At 43.3% G+C, this 20,564-nt stretch overlaps 1 protein-coding gene across 1 annotated transcript in view; it reads right to left on the minus strand.

Annotated features, from left to right (window-relative positions):
- Positions 1–20,450, minus strand: part of LOC122910800 (adhesion G protein-coupled receptor E4-like) — a 38,083-nt gene extending 17,633 nt beyond the window's left edge. The window contains exons 1-9 of the mRNA XM_044255431.1: positions 20,363–20,450; positions 16,828–16,878; positions 15,025–15,144; positions 8,989–9,138; positions 6,475–6,515; positions 5,684–5,819; positions 5,072–5,179; positions 1,784–1,968; positions 1,019–1,186 (exon numbers count right to left, since the gene is read on the minus strand). Of these exons, the coding sequence (XP_044111366.1) occupies positions 1,019–1,186; positions 1,784–1,968; positions 5,072–5,179; positions 5,684–5,819; positions 6,475–6,515; positions 8,989–9,138; positions 15,025–15,144; positions 16,828–16,878; positions 20,363–20,393 (990 nt within the window). The 5' untranslated portion in view covers positions 20,394–20,450. The remainder of the gene's footprint in view (positions 1–1,018; positions 1,187–1,783; positions 1,969–5,071; positions 5,180–5,683; positions 5,820–6,474; positions 6,516–8,988; positions 9,139–15,024; positions 15,145–16,827; positions 16,879–20,362) is intronic.
- Positions 20,451–20,564: the final 114 nt, after the last annotated feature.

Consider the following 20,564-nt stretch of genomic DNA (forward strand, 5'->3'; position numbering starts at 1 on the left):
GAACTTGTAGTTGATGGAAACATATTTCACACTGCTTCTTAATTTAAATAAATTAAAATTAAATAAAATTTAAAAGTTCATTCTCAAGACACACTAGCCACATTTCACGTGCCCAACAGCCATAGGTGGCTGGTGATCCTATTGGACAACATAGCTCTCCAAAGTCATTTCCATGAAGGTTGGAATTTCTTTAACTGTTTTGTTCTTTGCTGTATCCTCAATGCCTAGAACAACATCTGGCATATAGTAGGCATTCATATGCAAATTTGTTGAATGAAGAAAACGCCATACATTTAAATGTGTAATACAATGGTTGTCATAGAGTGAATGTTCAATAATTGAGAGCTTAAAAGAAGTAGGATAAGAAGTTAGGTAAATTTCTTTAAATCTGGCTTATCCTAGATGTGGTTGGGACCTGGGAAGTTCAAGGACCTATACTTTTTCATTGGTGACAATCAGTTGCCTTCTTTCCTGTCTGACCCATTGTAACTGTCTCTTGCAGAGTAAGGGATGCTTGATTTCTGATCCTCTTAGACCCCAGACCCGGCCACTATAGGGGCTGAAAACCCAACTTCCTAGTGTTTGAGGGCTTTCTCTGCTAGCTTGAGCTTACTCTGGCCATGCCCATGGACAGAATTCTGCCAGAATTAATGGCCCCACCCCAGATGCAGCTTTCAACCAATGCCTGAGAGGAGGTTGTGTATAGGTAGCCTATCTCTCTTGCAGTTCAGTTAGGATGACTCAGCTGCATCTCCTACACTAACTCCCAGAGTACTCTAGAGGGAATGAGGTTCCAGATGCCCAAAATGATGAGCGGCGTGATAATGCTGTCTGCCTTAGTTTCTGTTTTTTCTTGTTTCATTTCCCAGCTCCTTATTTGTGCTTCCTGGAATTACCTCTCAAGTAAACTACTTCCACTTGACTCCTTACCTCAGAGTTCTTTTCTAAGACAGGGAGAGGACAATCTCACAGTTTCTGGGATAGTCAGATACCAGGAGGGGACCATGAATCTTGGTACCTCGGAAACAAGAGCCACGAGGACAGCAAAGCTGGAGAGGTGGAAGCACTTGCATTCGGTATGTGAACTGTTGCTCCCCACATGGTGGCAGCCCTTTGTTGACCAGATGCCCCCCTCTTCTGATCCATTCCAGTAGACACAGAAATGTTTTGTTCTTGTACCACCAGGCTGAAAGAGAATAGCCTGAAAGTAGGGCTTTTTCTGGTTTTATTATCTCAATTTTACCGGTTAGTTATGGATGCATTGCATTGGAAACTGGAATGGGAAAATCCCATTATCTAGAACACTTGTGGGGAAGAGTTTTACATGACCATGCCTGCTGTGGGCTTTATTCTTCCTTTATCCTGTCCTTCTCTGGTCATCTCAAAGTCCCAAGGATTGACCCATATGAACTGCTTTACCCAAGCTCCTTGTCATTGGGACAACCAATGAGAGGAACAGGTGAGAATTCCTTAGATGAGAGGAGGAGGAAGTCAGGCATTTCTTCTAGATGCTTCTTCTGCTTCAGGATATCGCCGTCTCCAGCAGGGCAACCCTCCTGCATTTCTCCAGCTCTCACTAGGCTCAACAATGCCCATCCCTCCATTGCCTATTTGGCCTTAAAACATGATAATAGCTTCCCCTTGTGCCAATCTCTGGGTGCCTCAACATTTCTTGTTGGTTCTATTAACTCTGAACAAGCAGAGTTGGATTCAGTTTCTTGGCAGGACCGTAACACACCTCTTTGAGGTAATGTACTGAGAACCAGCTCTGGATTTTGCTCACCTGAACATGTTGGAAGGTCAGGAACACAGGTTCAGACAGATATACTTTTTTCTTCGTACTAATGGTGCCACTCACAACATGAGAGTTCAGTTTCACTTCCTGTGTCCCTCTTCCATCATTAAAAAAGGACCCATTCGGCATATCCCGAAGAGACTGATAAGTGACAAGTGCAACTGCACTTCTATCTGAGAAAACAGGAGAGAAATCACTTTAGAGGGTATCCATATTATGGGAAATCAGTGTCTTGTTAAGAGTCATAAGGTAAACATTACGTATAGTCAAAATCACCCTTGGAAATCCTTTATGTTGTCCCTTCAATACCTTGTGTATGGTTTGGGGTATGACATTTTGTATATGTAATACATATTATAATATACCTTATAAGAGAGATATGTGCAAAATATCCATTAGTGTATTGTAAAAATATATATGAGCCCTTAGACATCAAAATCAGAGCCATGAGGCAAGATATTTGTCCTCAAAAGGGCAGGTAGAACTTAGGTGGGAGTGAGGAGATCATATACTCCCATCTTCCATCTCAAGCCCACTCTGGGGTATCTAATTTATTTTTTTTAAGATTTATATTTATTTATTTGACAGAGAGAGACACAGTGAGAGAGGAAACACAAGCAGAGGGAGTAGGGAGATGGAGAATCAGGTTTCCTGTTGAGCAGAGAGCTGGGTGCTGGACTCGATCCCAAGACCCTGGGATCATGACCTGAGTCAAAGGCAGATGCTTAACCCACTGAGCCACCCAGGTTCCCCTGGGCTACCTAATTTAGAAAGGTAAGGAAAGGTATGCAGGATGACACATTCTTTTAATTCATTCTCTCATTCTCCTTCCCTCCATCTTTCTCTGTTTCTCCCTCTCCCATCCTCCTTCCCTCCCCTTTTTATGCAAGAATAATGTAATTCACAGAAGGTAAATTCGCATATGATGCTCTGTCGCACAATGTAATATTTCTTAAAAACTGCAATTGCTTGTGAACCACCACCCCCAGTTTTAGTCAAAGCTACTTTCCACCTCTATTATTATTTACTCCATTTTAAACACCAACTCATTTGTAGCTCTTTCCCCTCCCCCTTGTCCATCTGACAGCTCACCATCATGAGTGAAGATTAATCAGTAGCTGGGAATTTTCTGGAGAAAATAGAGCAGGTATTTCACTCTCTACAGAGAACCAGGTCTTTCTCTTTGAAATATTTTTCAGGCACTCTTTCATTATTGCATTTATTCACTCTTTTAAAAAGATTTTTATTTATTTATTTGACAGACAGAGATCACAAGTAGGCAGAGAGGCAGGCAGAGAGAGAGGAGGGAAGAAGGCTCCCTGCTGAACAGAAAGTCCAATGCCTGGCTTGATCCCAGGACCCTGGGATCCTGACCTGAGCGAAGGCAGAGGTTTTAAACCACTGAGCCACCCAGGTGCCCCAATATTTATTTACTCTTTCAAGAAATATTTATTGAGCATCTAGCATGTGCCTGACAGTGTTCCAGACATTGCAAAACAACAGTGAAGAAAATGGGCCGAGTTCTTGCCATCAGAGAGCTGATATTATAGTGGGAGAGATAGACCACAAACACCTTAAGAAAAATTGCATAGTGTACGTGCTGAGCAGAAATTTAAATGAGATGGTGGAATAAGGCAGGGATGGCAAGCTATGGCCTGAGAATCAAATCCAGCCTACCACCTGTTTTTGTACATAAGGCACACAGCTATGCCCTTTCATTTACATATCATCTATGGCTGTTTCCCACTGGAATGTCAGAGTTGAGTAGTCACAACAACGATCATCTGGCCCAAGCAAGCAAGGAAAACAAAAGCAAAAATGAACTATTGGGACCCCATCAAAACTAAAAGCTTCTTCACAGTGAAGAAAACAATCAACAAAACTAAAAGGCAACCTTTGGAATGGGAGAAGGTATTTGCAAATGACATATTTGATAAAGGATTAGTTTTATAAAGAACTTATGAAAGAAACTTATCCAGAAAACAAATAGTCTAGTTGAAAAATGGGCAGAAGACATGAATAGACCTTTTTTCCAAAGAAGATACACAGATGACTAACAGACACATAAAAGATGTTCAACATCACTCAGCATCAGGGAAATACAGATCAAAAACAGATGAGATACCACCTGACACCTGTCAGAATGGCTAAAATTAACAACACAGGAAACAACAGATGTTGACAAGGATGTGGAGAAAGAGGAACCCCCTTACACTGTTGGTGGGAATGAAACTCATGCAGCCACTGTGGAAAACAGTATGAAGGTTCCTCAAAAAGTTAAAAATAGAGCTACCCTATGACCCAGCAATTGTACTACTATGTATTTACCAAAAGATATAAAAATACGGATTTCAAGGGATACATGCACCCCGAAGTTTATAGCAGCATTATCAACATTAGCCAAACTATGGGAAGAGCCCAGTGTCTATCAACTGATGAGTGGATAAATATGGAAGCTGTGGGAGATACAGCTATATCTATATCCATATGATGGAATATTAATTAGCTATAAAAAAGAATAAAATCTTTCATTTTGCAATGACATGGTGGAGCTAGAGTGTATTATGCAAAATCATGTGATTTCACTCACATGTGGAATTCAAGAAACAAAACAGATGACCATGGGGGAAAAAAGAAAAAAGAGGGGCAAACCATAAAACAGACTCTTAACTGTAGAGAACAAACTGAGGGTTCCTGGAGGGGCAGTGGGTAGAGGGATGGGTTAAATGAGTGATGGGTATTAAGGAGGGCACTTGTGATGAGCACTTGGTGTTGTATGTAAGTGATGAATCACTAAATTCTATACCTGAAACCAGTATTACACTGTATGTTAACTAACTGGAATTTAAATAAGAACTTGAGAAAAAAATTACTATCTGGTCCTTTCACAGAAAAAGGTTGCCAACTCACAGGACAAAGGAAAGCTAGGGACTTTCCTCTAGGAAATAGGGTGATCATGAAACATTTCTCAAGGGAAAGAGTGTTTAAGGCAACAAGGATCTGTTGCTTTCAAGTGCTTCCTTCTCAGATCATCACATGGAAACAGAGCATGCAACAGCCTGTTCCTCCTTTTAAGGAAGCATGCCAAGGGATCACTGTTTGAACTTCAGCCTGTCACAAAAGACCCACAACTGTGTTCCCCAAATTGCCTGGTTAGTGGTCACCATGTAGAGTTCCCCCTGCCTTGAAGGCTTTGTAAGTTGGCCTAATTACCTAGAAATGAGACAATAGTGCCTAGGATTTGGAGGTCAGGAGAATTCATCTTAAACACAGTACCTTCTATAGTTCCTTTGAAAGCATCAGTACAGTCGATATCCATAGTGTTATTTCCAGCTTCTAGAAAAGTCTTCTCACTTGTCTCATTGCACCTCTTGATTTCATAGACTGGAAACATTAAGGAAGTTAGTTCTGCTTTGCTTGCTTCTCATGCAAAAGAAATTTGTTGAAGAACTCTCTTCTTTGAAAGGCCCCCTACTGATGATTTCCTTTTCTGCATGCAAGGTAGATTAGATGGCATTCCCTTCCACATCTCTGGCTGATGGGATGAGATGGTCTAAACAGCATCCACTGGCCATAGCAACCCAGGGGAAGATAGGGGATAGCCATGCTTCCCAGAGCTGCAACCAGGTGGACATATAATATTTAAAGATCAAAAAACTTTTAAAAATGTATATTGGAGTACCTGGTGATGGGGTGACTTAAGTTTTTAAGCAAGAGAGGCTAAACATTTAAAAGTTTTCCAGGAAAAGTCACCTGGGAGCAGGTCTGCATTTGGAAAGAACCCCTTGAATGAATTCTCCATGTCATAGAAACATAAACACAAGGTCTAACAAAATGTCAGCCTCCTAAAATGTTTTGGTCATAAGGAAAATGTTCTATGTTTCTTACCTATACCAAGAGTAGAATTCTCATGCTTCCCTGGAGAAGCTAAATCCTCACTCCATATGATCTCTTCCATTTTTTGAAATATTTGGGTAGCTATTTTTGCAATGTTCTCTGGGTTTCTTTTGTTCTTCGGAATTTCCTTTCAAGGAAATAAAGCTAATTAGGTAGGCTCTTCCTGAAACTTGAGAAAGCAGGAATATCTTCTGTAGTTGGGTGAGTCCAGAAGGCAGTAACATTGATTAAGGTGTAGGCTCTACACTCTCAGCCTGATAGATATCTTCTCATTGACCACACACAGCCCTGTGAAGGGCGTGTCATTCACTCCATTGTGTTTATGGGAACATGAAGGTCTGAAGGATGAGGTGTCTGGAACCCATGAAGAGCACCTTACAGAAGAAGACAGGGGAAGGGAAGTGGTGACAGGGGTGGAGTGAAGCTCTGTATTTCTGATGCCGGTCTTTGAACAATAGCTGAGGCACTAAAAACCTTCCCCATGGTTTCTCAATGCCTATTGACATCTGAGACCAGATAATGCAGGAGGCTGTCCCCGGGCATAACTATTTAGCAGCATCCTTGGTCTCTACCCACTTGATGCCCAGTAGCATTTGAGTTGTGACAACCAAAAAACATCCGCAGACATTGCCAGATGTCCCCTGGGAGAAAGGACAAATCATTCCTGCATGGGAGCTAGTGTGTCCTAAAAGGCAGAGGGAGCCATGGTAGTTATTTGAGCAAGAGAATAATATGGCAAGATTGGCCAGCTGCCTCCCAGACCCAAGCTTCACTTCACTCACCTGACTGTTCTCTAAGAATGGTGTCTCCTCACTGGAGCGCTCTGCGGAAAAAAAAGTAGCCATTGAGTGGTATGTGGAAGGTTAACACACCTGGCCCACATCCCTTTCCAATCACTCTCGAGTTGGGTCTTTCCCTGATGCTTCCCATCATTGCCCAAGTCCCCTCCAAGAAGTCCCAAATGTCTTCTAAAGTAGAAATTTAAAAGGTGATTAGAGCGGGGCCACCAGTTCAATGACTAAGTCAATAGTACTTACGGCATACCTACTAAAAGCCAGGAACAATACTAAACCTTATGGAAGAAAGTTGACTAAGAAACAAAGGGTGTCCTTTGTGGGGTTTGCAGTCTGGTGGGAGAGTCACTAGTTAAATAATGACAAATAAATGATTAAGTGATTACAAGGGTCCAACATCTTCTTAATATATATGACAAGATACCTTGGGAGCCCACAGAGAAGCCTTAGAATGTGGAGGGTGCAGAGGAGGCTTCCTGAAGGAATGGGTGTTCACTTGGTTAATAATACAGAAGCAGTAATAACACCTGTAGTTGTCTACACACATGGCATATAAAGTGCCTTAATACATGCTATCTCATGCAAAGAAACACAGAAGGTTCTAGAACAGGCTTATGTAGCTTGATAGCTAATATTTATTGAGCCTCCTAGGTAGCTAGCACTGCACTGAATGTTTTACATACCTTAATAATCAAAATGGAGGTGCCTGGGTGGCTCAGTGGTTTAAGCCTTTGCCTTCGGCTCAGGTCATGATCTCAGGGTCTTGGGATCGAGCCCTGCATTGGGCTCTCTGCTCAGCAAGGAGACTGATTCCCCCCCCTCTCTGCCTGCCTCTCTGCCTACTTGTGACCTCTCTCTCTCTCTGTCAAATAAATAAATAAAAATCTTTTTAAAAAGTCAAAATGGGTAGGTGAGGTGTATTAGTTTCCTAAGTCTGCTTTGTTCCACAAATGAGGGGAATTTAAAACAATAGAAATTTATTTCCTCATGGTTCGGGAGGCTAAAAGTCCAATATCAAGATTATTGGCAGGGCCATACTCCCTCGGGAAGCCTCTAAGGAAGATCCTTCTTTGCATCTCCTAGCTTCTGGTGGTTGCAAGCAATCTTTGGTGTCCCTTGGCTGGTGGTACCAGAACCCCAGCCTCTGTGTCTGCCCTTGCATGTCCCTCGGTATGTGTGTGTGTCCCCACAACCCACTTCCCCCTTCTTATAAGGACCCAAGTCATGTTGGATTGATTTTATTAGATCTGCAAAGACTTTCTTTCCAAATAAGATCATATTCCCAGGTTCCAGATGAATGTGAATTTGGGGAGATTCTATTCCATCCAGAACGTAAGGTAAGTAGGTTTCTGAAGTGACTCAACAATTACTGTTCCTTGGAACCCCACCCCCTTCCCCTGACCAGACCCACTGACTCACTGCTAATGAACAGAACACAGCAAAAGTGTTAGGACATCACTGCTGAGACTGGGTTATAAAAGACTACAACTTCTACTTTTTTCACACTCTTTTTCTGGCTATTCTCATGTGCTTGCTACAACAAAGCAAGCTGGAGAGGCTGACATATCTAGGAACTGAGGGTGGTCTCTCTCCAACTACCAGGAAGAAACTGAGGCCTTCAGTCCAGTGGCTTTGAAAGAACTAAATCCTGCCATCAACCACGTGAGTGAACTTGGAAGGAGATCTGTCCCTAGATGAGCCTTCAGATGAGAATGCATCCCTACCCAATACTTCGACTGTAGCTGTGAGAAATCCTGGAACGAGGACACAGGGAAGTTATACCTAGATTCCTGGCCTACAGAGACTGTGAGACAATATCGTTGTTTTAAGCCATTACCATTGGGGTAACTGTTATGTAGTAATACATAACTCATACAGTTGATGCTGTTATTATTCCCAATTACAGGTGAGGCATATGAAAGTTAAGCTATTACCCAAAAGCTAGTTGATAATTGGTAGAGGCAGAAATTAAGTCCAATCTATTGAACTCAAAACATGGAGTTATACTAGGAATGAGCAAATAGGTAAACATGCTGTGGTCATTGGGAGCCATGTTTTCAGCGTGGCAGAAGCAGTGACAAACAAGGACAGAGGGAAGGCTAGAAGGAGCCCTGATGTTGGATGGGAATCTGAGGTATCAGTGTGAACTCATAGGGTTTAGTATATAGACAGATAAATAGATGTAGAAATTGAATTTAAAGTGAGAGAGGAAGAAACAAGTAGGGAAGTCCAGCAGAAAATCTGAGATGTCATTTTGGAAGCTCAAGAAAGGGACCCAGACAGGAGACATACTCTTGCAAGGCAGCTGCATAAGGTCGTTGATTGGTGCTGGAGGCTTGGGTGGTGCCTTCTGGGAAATGATTACCAAGGACCAGAGTAGGATTCAGAACAAGGGCCAAGACAAATCTCTGTTCTCTTACTCTGGCCTGAAATCAATGGAGTTCTCAATGTCTACCCTCCCCCACTCCTTTTTCATGGTGAAAAGTACTTGGAAATCCTTACCATAACACGCTTCTTGATCTGACTTGAAGAATCTAGCCAGCCAGTTGAAGATATGATATGAGAAACAGCTACAGTAGTAACTTCCAATTTCATTTCCGCAGTATGATTCCTTCTTGCACTTTGCCAGCCCAGCTGTACACTCATCAATATCTGCAAATCAAGAGAAAAACATCATTTTTCATTCTCATCAAACTATACTATCTTCCCTTGCACATGGAGTCCCCAGTACCCACCCTCATTCATAAGCATTCTTGGAGAAGATGACTCCATATCATAAAGGTGATAGTTCTCCTCCAGTTGATGTATAAATAAAATACAATCCTACTAAAAAACATCTAGCTAGACTTTAAGGAGTAAGACAGTGGATACAATCATGTAAGAATAGCCAGAAAAACTCTGCAGTGAGGACCTGTCTAATGAGACACTGAAACACACTTTAAAGCCTCAATAAAATGAATGCTGGCACATGAATTGACAAAGAGTCCAGGGAAATAGACTCAAAGTCCAGAAACAGACCCAAGTACATATGGAGCTTTACAGTATGATGATGGTGATATGTCAAACCACTGAATGAAGGACAAGTGGTTCTTTCAATACTCAGATCACAAGGTTTGTTTAATCAATTTAAAACACACAGCAAATTTTAAAAAAACACACACAGCAAGTAGCAAGGAAAGAGATAGAGCAAGAGAGGCAAGAGGATCCCACTGTCAAAGTCAGGGGGACTTTGGAACAAAGGCACATGCAATATTCATGTGTTCTGCATCTATCTGCCACATCTATCTGGTGGACCAGAGTTGAGGTTCAAGCAAAGGGACCCACAGACAGAAGTTGCCCTGAGCCAATGACTCACACATATTCTCTCTGTTGGGAGGACTCAGGACAAGTAAGTGCATTGAACCAATAGTTGCAATTTGCCTATTAGTCTGTGGGTTATATCAAGCTCTGGGTATGTTTCAAGTAGAGGGTTATATGTGCCAGAATGGTAATCACCAATGAGTGACCAAATTAAAACCTCTTACATATTAAGTGCCTGTGTGTATTTTGCTTATATTGTGTATCTTGGACACCTAATGCCTCTTAGTTATTTAAACTGAGAACTTTTCCCCTAAGGTCAGGAACACAGCAGTGATGTCAACTATCACCACTGCTATTCAACATAGTACTAGAAGTCCTAGTCTCAGCAAAAAAAAAAAAGTATCTGAATTAGCAAACAAGAAGTCAAACTATCACTCTTTGCAGATGATATGATGCTTTATGTGGAAAACCCAAAAGACTCCACTCCAAAACTGCTAGAACTCATACAGGAATTCAGTAAAGTGTCAAGATATAAAATCAATGCACAGAAATCAGCTGCATTTCTGTACACCAACAGCAAGACAGAAGAAAGAGAAATTAAGGAGTTGATCCCATTTACAATTGCACCCAAAACCATAAGATACCTAGGAATAAACTTAGCCACAGAGGCAAAGAATCTGTACTCAGAAAAGTACTCATGAAAGAAATTGAGGAAGAAACAAAGAAATGGAAAAATGTTCCATGCTGTTGGATTGGAAGATTGGAAGAACAAATATTGTGAAAATGTCTAGGCTACCTAGAGCAATCTATACATGTAATGCAACCCCTATCAAAATACCATCGATTTTTCTCAAAGAAATGGAACAAATAATCCTAAAATTTATATGGAATGAGAAAAGACCCCAAATAGCCAGAGGAATGTTGAAAAAGATGCCAAAGCTGGCATCACAATCCCAGACTTCAAGCTCTATTACAAATCTGTCATCACCAAGACGGTATGGTACTGGCATAAAAACAGACACATAGATCAATGGAACAGAATAAAGAGCCCAGAAATAGACCCTCAACTCCATGGACAACTAATCTTCAACAAAGCAGGAAAGACTGTCCAATGGAAAAAAGACAGTCTCTTCAACAAATGGTGTTAGGAAAATTAGACAGCCACATGCAGAAGAATGGAACTGGACTATATCCTTATACCACACACAAAAATAGACTCAAAATGGATGAAAGACTTCAATGTAATATAGTAATCCATCAAAAAACACAGGCAGCAACCTCTTTGACTTCAGCCATAGCCACTTCCTCCTAGAAACATCGCCAAAGGCAAGGGAAGCAAGGGGAAAAAATGAATTACTGGGACTTTATCAAGATCAAAAGCTTGCACAGCAAAGGAAATAGTCAACAAAACCAAAAGACAACGGAAAGAATGGGAGAAGATATTTGCAAATGACGTATCAGATAAAGGGCTAGTATCCAAAATCTATAAAGAACTTATCAAACTCAACACCCAAAGAACAAATAATCCAATACAGAAATGGGCAGAAGACATGAACAGACATTTTGGCAAAGAAGACATCCAAATGGCCAACAGACACATGAAAAAATGCTCCATATCACTCACCATCAGGGAAATACAAATCGAAACCACAATGAGATACCACCTCATACCAGTCAGAATGGCTAAAATTAACAAGTCAAGAAATGACAGATGTTGGTGACGATGCAGAAAAAGGGAACCCTTCTACACTGTTGGTGGGAATGCAAGCTGGTGCAGCCACTCTGGAAAACAGTATGGAGGTTCCTCAAAAAGTCAAAAATAGAACTGCCCTATGACCCAGTACTTGCACTACTGGGTATTCACCCTAAAGATACAAATGTAGTGATCCAAAGGGGCACGTGCACCTGAATGTTTATAACAGCAATGTCCACAATAGCCAAACTATGGAAAGAGCCTAGATGTCCATCAATAGATGAATGGATAAAGAAGATATAGTATATATCTACAATGGAATACTACGCGCCATCAAAAGAAACAAAATCTTGCCATTTGCAATGATGTGGGTGGAACTAGAGGGTATTATGCTAAGCAAAATAAATCAATCAGTAAAAGACAATTATCATATGTTTTCTCTGATATGAGGAATTTGAGAGGCAGGGTGGGGAGTTCTGGTGGGTAGGGAGGGAAAAAACAAAACGAGATGGGATTGGGAGGGAGACAAACCATAAAAGACTCCTTTTTAAAAAGATTTTATTTGTTTATTTGACAGAGAGAGAGAGAGAGAGAGAGGGATCACAAGTAGGCAGAAAGGCATGTGCGGGAAGCGGGGAGGGAGGGGGAAGCAGGCTCCCCGCTGAGCAGAGAGTCTGATGCGGGGCTCTCTATCCCAGGATCCTGAGATCATGACCTGAGCAGAGGCAGAGGCTTAGCCCACTGAGCCACCCAGGCACTCCAATAGACTCTTAATCTCATGAACCAACCTAAGGGTTGCTGGGGGGGGGGGGTAGGGATAAGGTGGCTTGCTAATGTTCATTGGGGAGGATATGTGCTATGGTGAGTGCTGTGAACTGTGTAAGCCTGATGATTCACAGACCTTTATCCCTGGAGCAAATAACACATTATATGTTAATAAGAAAAATTGTTCATCATTTAGAGTAAATCACAAAAAATCTACTGACATACCATTTCCCACCAAATAGACTGGCGTTCTGACAACATGTTTTGCCAGGAAGGCTGTGGGGAGACAGGTGCTTTTATGCATTGCCAGTGAGAATGCCAATTCGTACAAATTTTCTAGAATTAAATTCGGGCTAGCTAATCAAGCTACATATGGATTTACCTTTTAACTAAGGCACCTCACCCTCAGGACTCTACTTCAGCTTGTGTTTTTTTTTAAATTAACATATAATGTATTATTTGCGTCAGGAGTACAGGTTCATGAATCATCAGTCTTTTTTTTTCCAATTTATTTATTTTTAGAAAAACAGTAGTATTCATTATTTTTTTCACCACACCCAGTGCTCCATGCAATCCGTGCCCTCTCTAATACCCACCACCTGGTACCCCAACCTCCCACCCCCCGCCACTTCAAACCCCTCAGATTGTTTTAACACGATTCACAGCACTAGGACTCTACTCTAAAGACACATCTCCCACAAAACTGGAAAAAGCCCAAGGATTCGAGTAAATTGTCCCCATGCAGAAGAAGGTTGAATAAACTACGCTTCATCCACACAGCTACATGAAAGAGTGAGGGAAGATTTCTGGGTGATTTGGAATAATTTCTGGGTTGTACTGTTAAGTGAAAAAACCAAAGTGCAAAAGGGCATGTCTGGTGTCTCACCCTGAAATAATTCTTGAAGCAGAAAAAAAGGGGGGGAGCATTGGGGAAAAAAATAAAAAATGAAAGGGAAAAAAGTCTGTTTTTGTTTAACATTCTTATATAAATATCCGTTCCCTGGCTTTCATCATTGTAGCGTGGCCATGTTGTTGATGCACCTTTGGGGCATTTGGTAAAGGGGTAATAGAGAATTCCCTAAACTCTTTTAAAAAGTTTCAAAAATAGATACATCCAATGTTGTATGATTCCACTTATAGGAGGTCCCTAGAGGAGTCATGCCCACAGACAGAGTAGATGGTGGGAACCAGAAGTGGGGTAGGGGACAGGCAGTCAGTGCTTCATGGGGACAGAAGTCTCAGTTTGGGGAAAGTTCTGGAGACATGTTGGGGATGACTACACAGCAGTGTGAGTGTGCTTGATGCCACTGGGCTGTACACAAAAATGCTTAAACTGGTAAATTTTATGTTATCCATATTTTTCCACGATCAAATAAAATAAATCCTAAGTCATTTACCATGGTCTGCTTTGCCTTCTGAATTTACACAATTCCCCCAATCAAATATTCTGGAGTGGTTTTTCTCTTTGGCCGTCAAATGGACCTTTAGAATTTGTGGAAATGAGAAAGGATTTTGGCTGGAGTAGAGGGGAGTAGTGATAAAGGAAACTGCAATAGAGTTGGGGTCAGATCATGGAAGATACTGAGTGTGAAGATAGTAAGTTATTTGTTTGTTCTCTTGGACAAGTAGTTGAGGCCAAATCATAGAAGATACTGTGTCAAGATCTAAGTTGGGGTCAGATCATGGAAGATGTCTGTCAAGATAGTAAGTTACTCATTTCTTCTCTTGGACAACACTTTTTTTTTCTTTTTTTTTCCAATTTATTTATTTTCAGAAAAACAGTATTCATTATTTTTTCACCACACCCAGTGCTCCATGCAAGCTGTGCCCTCTATAATACGCACCACCTGGTACCCCAACCTCCCACACCCCCACCCCTTCAAACCCCTCAGATTGTTTTTCAGAGTCCATAGTCTCTCATGGTTCATCTCCCCTTCCAATTTACCCAAAAGCACATACCCTCCCCAATGTCCATAACCCTACCCCCCTTCTCCCAACCCCCCTCCCCCCAGCAACCCACAGTTTGTTTCGTGAGATTAAGAGTCACTTATGGTTTGTCTCCCTCCCTATCCCATCTTGTTTCATGGATTCTTCTCCTACCCACTTAAGCCCCCATGTTGCATCACCACTTCCTCATATCAGGGAGATCATATTATAGTTGTCTTTCTCCGCTTGACTTATTTCGCTAAGCATGATACGCTCTAGTTCCATCCATGTTGTCGCAAATGGCAAGATTTCGTTTCTTTTGATGGCTGCATAGTATTCCATTGTGTATATATACCACATCTTCTTGATCCATTCATCTGTTGATGGACATCTAGGTTCTTTCCATAGTTTGGCTATTGTGGACATTGCTGCTATAAACATTCGGGTGCACGTGCCCCTTTGGATCACTATGTTTGTATCTTTAGGGTAAATTCCCAGTAGTGCAATTGCTGGGTCATTGGACAACACTTTTTTATTGGGCCTCTGTTATGTGACATATTCCCTGTCTTCGGCTTACAGTAATGAATAAAACAGACATGGTCCGCACTCTTGTGGGATTCTCAGATAGACCAACAAAATTGATGCTTGAAACTTCAAGGGTCCTGGGAACTCTACCTTCTTCTAAAGACACCAAACAAGCTTCAGGGAGAGCGAGGGGGACACACGGGATAGGGACTTCTCTAAGGGCACTGAGACAGCTCTGATATGTTCTGTCTTGTAGTACAACTGCATCTTTGCCTCACTAGTACCCCACACATGCCCCCGACCCCATTCCAGATCTCAGGAGTCTCTACCTTCACATTTCTCGTGGGGCTTGATGTGGCTCCTCCCAGACAGAGACTGAAATCCATTGTTACAAGCACAGTGGGTGCTGTTGAAACAGCTGGCATTTTCAGGGCACATGGGACAGAAAGCTGCAGGGAACACAGGATTCTTTCATTAATTTACTCATTCATTCAAGAAACATTCCTTGAGTACATACGATGTCCCAGATGCTGTAGTCAGAAAAATGCTTTTAGGAATAGCTCTGTTGGCCTCTACCATGCACCCCTCCTACTGCCAGACACATGCTTGTGTGCCTGCCCCATTCACATCCAGCCTCTGCCACCAACACCACTTCTGCTCAACGGTAGAACTTCCAACTGTCAGCACCTGTGTGTCTTTCCCTGAGGGCTTTCTCTGGCCACCAGAGTCCTCTGTGCTCACCACATGGTGTGCTAGCAGTGGGGCAGTTCCCTCAATCAATGACGGATTAGGAGGGGCTTTTTTATTATCAGGGAAAAAAAAAAAAAGAAAAGAAAACAAGTATTGGCAAGACGTGGAGGAACTGTAACCCTGTCCGTGGCTGGTAGGCATGTAAAATGGTGCACATATTGTGGAAAGCAGCCTGCAAGTCTTAACAATTTTCTTTTTTTATTAGAAATACCATATACCACTTTTGGGTATATAGCCCGAAGAACTGAAAGCAGGGTTTTGAAGAGATATTTGCACACCCATCTTCTTGGCAGCATTATTCACAGTAGCCAAAAGGTAGGAACACCCCCAGTGTCCATTGACAGATGAATAAACACAATGTGGTCCATCCATACACTGGAGTATTAGTCAGCTTTAACAAGGAAGGAAATTCCAACACCTGCTACCACACGGGTGAACTCTGAAGACATTAAGGTATAACAAAGCAGTCGCAAAAGGAGAACTACTGTTTGATGCCACTTACAGGAAGCTGCTAGAGGAGTCAGGTTCCTAAAGAGGAACGTACTGGTGGGAGGGGAAATGGGGGACTGCTGCTTCTTGGGGGGAATAATGTCAGTCTGGCAAGCGTTTGAAACATGTTCCGGAGGTGGGTGGTGAGGATGGTTATACAACAGTATGAACATGTTTGAGGCTGTGCACGGAGAAATGATTACAATGGTGAATTTTATGTTATGTATATTTTACCGGAAGTTTAAAAAGATAAATAAGAAGATAACAGCTTCCTTGCTCAAGGTGGGGACTCTTGCCGGGGTGCTGGAGGGCATGCTCTTTACTATGTCCCCTCCCCGCCTCAACTGCTTGACAATGGACCCTTAGGGCTCCTCACCTTCCCAGGTATTTCCTACTCTCAGCTGGAACTTCCCAGGATCACTTGCCAGATAAATGAGTTGCTCTCAGGTCCTTTTCTCAGGGTGTGATTCTGGGGGACACCCAACCCAAGACGTGGGGTAAAAATAAAAGTATCTCCTGCCATGACTTAGATACAGGCTCTGGGAAAGAAAGGACAGAATGACCATCCACCAGCTGTGCAACCTTGAGCCAGCTACTTCCCTAGAGCCCTGTTGGTCAAGTGAGAATACTGTCCAGACCTTCTCTGAAGGAATGCCAGGACTGAATGGGATACGTGCAGAATTTGCTTGGCATGGAGCCTGGTGCAAAGGCTACGTAAATGGCAGTGATGATGGAGAAGGGCAAGCAGTGCTTGGGAGCTGCAAGGAAAAGGTAGAAGGCGGAAGAGATTCATGTAGTCTCCCTTGGAAAGGGCCTCTTCCCCACCCCTCCTCCCCAGCAGGTTGCCAGATCCTAATTTCCTTTCCCTGGCATTTGGTTGTAAGTAAACTCACCTCCAGAATTCTTGGTATCTGATCCTGACAAAGCCAGCAGGATGCTGAGACCTGGCACAGAGAGAAGAGGACAGTTCAGCTTGCCCGAAGCCCATGGGGTTAGGGAGTTCGTCTCCCACTGCCGGGGCATACGTGAGCTAACTTCACCGCAGGTCCTTCCAAGCAGGCTACAAACACCCGAGTCCCAGGGGGTATCTACTACTGAAGCATGCCAGGGCCATCGGGCTGCAGCTGTAAGAGGGTCTGCACCCAATTTCAAGCTGGGGTGGCGGAGGGGGACTCCGGGAGAGGTGTTCCTCACACCTACAATCAGTGCTCTGATACCAGCTGGGTGTCCTACAGTTCAAATCCATTCCAACACCATCTGCCTGGAGACAGTATCAGATCGCACAGGTTACGGGCTCCCTCCCACAAGCCTGCCTCCAACTTTAGAAGCCATGGAAAGCCTAGGTTATTATCACCACCTGCTTGAGTTGCATTACTTTGCTAGAGCAACTCAGGACTCCAGAGAAACAGTTCGGTTACTAGATTGCTGGTTTTTTAGGAAAAAGTATCACTTGGGAACACCTGAGGCGGGTGAGGGGCGGGGCCAGGCGCTGGGGAGGGCGCAGAACCTCCATGCCCTCCCTCTCTAGGTGGCCACTCTCCCCAGGCCTCCAGCTTCACCAACCCCAGAAGACCAGCCTCCCCCGGCCTCAGGAGGATACCTCGCAACCCCAGGGTTGATTAGATCTTTGGCCCTTGGCCCGGAATTCGCTCTCCAGCTCCTCCTGAAAGGTCCAGCCTTCAAATCACAGGATTGGCTGCTCTCCCAGCCCTGCCCCTATCCCCTGACCAGCAGTGAGTTTCCCAAATCGCCTCATTACCATAACAGAAGACACCTTTATCACTCTCTCCTTGGGAAACAAGAACGCCAAGGGTTCTAAGGGACAAAGCCCAAATATGTATTTCTTATTATAAATCACAGTATCACAAGCTGTGTGTCCCAATTTTTGAAAAACCAGTGGCTCAGAAAGCTCTTTTTCTCCAAATCTAGTACCAAAAGGTCAAGTGCCAGCCTCCTCCCTATGGTGGTCTTTCTGGGCCTGTCCAGAGCTCTACCCCACCCTGTCCGATGGCGACGAAGTACAAGCCACATGGGTCCTTTTAAAATTTCTGGTAGCCACATTTTTTTTTAAAGGCAAAGAAAAACAGGGGGAATTAGTTTCACTACGGTTAACCCGATAGAGCCAAGAGGTGATCCTCTCAGCCCGCATTAAATATCTGATAAATTATTCATAAAATATTTTACAATCCTTTCTGTGTGTAAGATAGTTTTTTGAGGGGTGGGGTTATGGACATTGGGGAGGGTATGTGCTTTGGTGAGTGCTGTGAAGTATGTAAACCTGGCGATTCACAGACCTGTACCCCTGGGGATAAAAATATATGTTTATTAAAAATAAAAAAATTTTTAAAAAAAGATAGTTTTTTGAAACCAAGTAGGAATTTTGCATGTGCCGCTGATCTCCACGGTGGCTGGCCTAGTTTGGAGTGCTCAGGAGCCACAGGTGGTTGGTGGCTGTCGTCCTGCACAGGACAGGTCTGACTGCTAAAAACCCATGTTTTTTCTGGAGTAAGAGGGGATCTGAATAGCACAGACCATAAGAATCCTGGAGTCCAAAACCGTGGCGAATTTGGAAAGGATGAGCCTGTTTGGGGCATGGTCCATTTTGTAGAATGATCTAAAAATGTCTCCCACGTTTTTAGATCAAGCTTTATATTAAAGTCTGGGATGAAATCAGACCTATGGAAAACTTCCCTACACACTTCCTAATATCACTTCTCAAGGTACATAGGTGGCAAATAACCAGGCACTTGAAAGACGGATTTTCCTGCATCCCTTTCATTGCAAGCAGGTTGTGCTGGGATGCTTGGCTAAAACCTGGAGTCATCTGGGGGGTGCCTAGGTGGCACCGTCGGTTGAACATTGGGCTCTTGGTTTGGGCTCCAATCATGATCTCCTGGTTGTGAGACCACTAGAGCTCCCTGCTCACCACGGAATAGGCTTCAGGTTCTCTCTCCCTCTCCTTTCCCCTCTATCCCTACTCACCTGCCATGACTCATGCATGCTTGCGCTCTCTCTCTCTCTCTCTCTGGAGGCATCTACTTTCATAGCTAACACCAACCCCCAAATGGCTTAAGTATGACAAGTAAAATCGAGGTAATTTGGATTAGTATCACATGGAATGGGGAGGAGTAAGAAATCTGCCTATGGCCCGTTTGGATTATCGCAGAACAGGACAAGTCCCCTGAACAGGTCAACACCTGCTTTTCCGACATCCTCTGTAATATTTACTAGGCTCCGTATTATGGGTACTCATCACCTTAAAGGACTCATGGTATTGGGCTGAATCACAGGACATGGCCATATCTGTAAGTCAAAAAATGCTCAAATATCAGTACTTTCCCTGCGAATGCTCTCTTCGCAAAAAGAAATATTTGATTCCTATGGAGCAAGGGTCAGCAAACCATTGCTCTCAGGCCAAACGCAGACCAGGACTAGTTTTTATATGGCCTGTGAGTTAAGAACGGTTTTCAGTTTTTACATGGCTAAAAACAATCAAAAGATCATGGTACGTGAAAATGATATGAAACTCAAATTTCTATATGTATAAATCGAGTTTAACTGGAACACAGAGATGCCCATCAGTCTGAGAAGGCCTGGGGCTGCTGTTACATGGCAGTGCAGACAGAGTCGTTGAGTTTAGAGAGAGACCAAATACCCACAGGGCTGACAACAGTAATTATCTGGCCCTTTATAGAAAAAGTTTGCCCATCCCTGACATAGAGTATTGGACATCACATGCTTGCTAATAAGATCTCCTTCCCAAACCTGCCTTAAACTGTATTTGAGTCCTCTTGTGGTGTTTGTGTATTGCCTTGAAGAACAAAAATCCCAGAGTAGAACGATGGGTGGATCCGGGTTAATTAACCACTAAGCTGTAATACTCCAAACATGGCCCCTCTAGGTAGTCTGACCAATGTAGCAGGTCCTTCAAGTGTCCCCTGTCGACTTCCCCAGAGGGGGTTCCTACGCATGCAAATAGCTATCTTTCTGTGTAAGAGGGCATTTTCTGCAGACTGTGGAGGGCAAGCCCAAAATATTTGGGAATTATGCGAGAGTGGCTATCTAGCAGCAATGGATGAGGACCCAGGGTAAATAACCCAGCCTCCTAGCTTTGCTAAAGCACATAAGGCATTCTCTCTTAACAGGCCTGAGTGCCACTTACCCAGAGAGTAACTCTTCATTAACACACCCCTCGGCTCTTGTCTCCTCCTGTCTGGCAACCTCCACTCCCTTCCTTGGGCCTCCTGGGATCCCTTCCCAAATAAACTACTTACACCCAAGTCTTTGTCTCAGCTCTGCTTGGGGAGACCAATTAAGAGACTCAGCGTGAGAGTTTCTGATAGGACTGGTGCACACAATCACTTCGGCACAGGGTGCCAAACTGGGGGGTGCAACCCAAACTAGGATGCTGGGCTCATGAGCACTTACCTGAGAGCAGGGGCAGGTACCTGCTTCCCATAGCACTGAGATATCAGGGCACCAATCTGAGAAGCTCTCTCAAGCAGGACGTGGCAAGGATGTCTGGAATGAAGAAGCCCCATGAAAGTCAATTTTGGTGGGTCCCAGACTTTGGAGGCCAGGTGGCTAATGCTTCTCAAAACCCTTTAATTTCGGCCGATCTTTTGACCCA

This window comes from Neovison vison, chromosome 6 (genome assembly GCF_020171115.1).
Source record: "Neovison vison isolate M4711 chromosome 6, ASM_NN_V1, whole genome shotgun sequence".
NCBI lineage: Eukaryota > Metazoa > Chordata > Mammalia > Carnivora > Mustelidae > Neogale > Neogale vison.